The 2419-nt window shown below is 37.9% G+C and overlaps 1 protein-coding gene across 1 annotated transcript; it reads right to left on the bottom strand.

The window, feature by feature from the left end:
* Positions 1–235: 235 nt before the first annotated feature.
* LOC150087850 (uncharacterized) lies at positions 236–598 on the bottom strand. Its single transcript, XM_090369940.1, has one exon. It carries the CDS (start codon positions 596–598, stop codon positions 236–238), a length of 363 nt encoding a protein of 120 aa, XP_090226066.1.
* Between the last annotated feature and the right edge of the window lie 1821 nt (positions 599–2419).

Genomic DNA, 2419 nt, shown 5'->3' on the forward strand with positions numbered 1-2419 from the left:
GCAAGTGGCCATTCGTTATGCTTGACGAACTCAGTCACATTCTCTGTCAGCAATGTTTGGATGATCTTTGCCTTAGGGCAGTCGTTGAGTACTGTTGGAAGATCCTGTGCTGATCATTTAAGAGAGTTTGAGGGGTCACACATGCGGCTCCAGAATATCATTCAGGATATTCTTGCACTGGTTTTCACCCCTGAACACACAGCTGCATCTTTGGTACATCATGGTAGGAGACTCCTCACCAAACCATCACTGATGCTGGATGATGACCCCTTTTAACGGCGTGAAATGCTTTTGCAGAGCTATGGGCATACACCGTATCATTTTGACGGTTGTAACTCTCCTCAATAGTAAAAATATTTTCATTTGTGAAGAGTATCTGTCGATGCTTACCATTCGTGTACCGACGCTGCAGTGCCCCTGATCTTTTGTGCCTCCATTCCATCCGAGGTGGAGTTAGGAACTGTCCTGTTCTCCTGCGGTAGGCACTCATCCCTAGATCACTTTTGATTACGCGTGACATCGATCTTGGCGATATTCCCATTTCTCTGGACATGATTTTCTGTTTTCGTAGGAGATTCCTACGAATTCTGTTCTCCATCGACTTGATAGCTTCAGGGGTCCTTACAGTTCTTGGGCGACCGGATCGGGGTCTGTCATCAATTCTCTGTTGTTCATTTTGCTTATAAATTGCCCTGTAGACAAATCTTCAGCTTATTCCAAGAGGTTTCACGTTTGAAAACTGTAGGTGCATCATGTCCTGCCTTATGAAGACCTATGACAGTAGTCCTGTTTTCTTTATCTCTCCATTCCATTTTCACTGGCTTTCTTTACTAGATGATACCTGTTAAAGAAAACCATACATTACTAAATAAATAAATCTTTATTTGTCCTACCAAATTTAAAATATATGAGTACATTGGTAAGCGACAAATTCCCTTCACGGCAGATAATGCCAGGGGATTATCATAAAATGCGAATAAAAGAATGTCTAAAATATACAAGAAAGGTTAAATATACACGAAAAGATGACATTTAAACTACATTACTCTTCACTACATTTCTGTCTAGAGTCCTGGCAATTGTAATACAAAAGTTTATCTTAACATCGCATCCACTGATCAACTTGTGCGAGATATACATTATTCAATTGCGTACACAGTTCTTGACAGAAATTCACACAACTACTAGGCAACAGTAGCCTCAGCGAGCCACACTGCGGTTTGTTTCCTATATTTAGGGTCTTCTATGAGCCTTAGTAGGTCAATTCCGATATGTGTTAGGCACTGAATTGATTCTAACGCACTGGCGGGTATAAACCTGTCGGCCATCTTCAGTCTGTTGGTCTTCATTCTCAAGGATTTTGTACCTCTTAATGCAGATGGCGGGATGTGCCACTCACAAAGCTGCCAGAAGCATGGTGATGATATCGTGCCAGTCATCATTTTGATTGTGGTTATTAATCGTTTCCAGGCAATGATGTCTTGTAAACGCTGCAGTTTAAGCTGTTCAGAGAACTGCGTGGTCCTTAACTGTTCTGGGAGGTGGTGCTTACTACTACATGTCATGCAAAACCAACAGCTGTGTGATATCATTTTCTATTTTTACGGAAGTCTTACTTTTGTGACAGTATTTATGGCAGTACTGTGTAATTACTTAGGTCATTTCCTGATTAGATGTCGATCGGTGCGTTTTGGCAGATGTGTCTTTTACATAGAAGAGATTTGAGCACTCCGTCATACCTCTTACATTTTACATTGAAAAGCGGGTGCGGAGATGGAGACAAAGCGAGCAGGGGGAAAAGCCCCCTAGTATATATTATGAAGGTTCTTTCTTGAAAAAAAATAATAATCATGAAAACAAATTAGAATAATAAAAATATTCTTATAATAACAATTGGTGAAAAAATGTATTATTAGTGTTATTATTTCTTTCTAAAAAATGTAATTTTTTTATTTGAAAAGGGCAAAAAAAAGAAAAAAAAACCCTGCTGAACAACAGGGTTTTCAAATAAAATATTAAACAGCAATTCAAAATTAACTATTAATTAATTCGGAATTTAATTAAAATTATTAATTAATTTGAATTTCAATTAATCTGTTTGGATTTAAAATACGCTATAATGAGTTAATTATAATTTTTAATAAAATTATCAAAATTGGGTCGGGTGTGTTTATCGGTTTCTTTAAATAATGATTCAGTTACTTTGTTTTGAACCGAGACCACCATAACAGAAACCAAACTGGAGCAACTGTTCCCATATGCCTTATACATCTACAATTCTCTGTATCTACCATTTCTGTATTCTGCAATCAACTGGATTCAAGGAACTACTCTTTAATACTATGCAGAAAATCCTCCTTCAAACTCAGCTAATCAGCGTACCTCACACTGCAAAATCTGATATTCCCGTGGATTCTAA

This window comes from Mastigoproctus giganteus, chromosome 3 (assembly GCF_048544385.1).
Source record: "Mastigoproctus giganteus isolate SK-2022 chromosome 3, ASM4854438v1, whole genome shotgun sequence".
NCBI lineage: Eukaryota > Metazoa > Arthropoda > Arachnida > Uropygi > Thelyphonidae > Mastigoproctus > Mastigoproctus giganteus.

What these genes read in the sequence shown, in the direction of transcription:
- LOC150087850 (XM_090369940.1), bottom strand. Translation starts at nt 598, where the DNA reads ATGGAGAACAGAATTCGTAGGAATCTCCTACGAAAACAGAAAATCATG.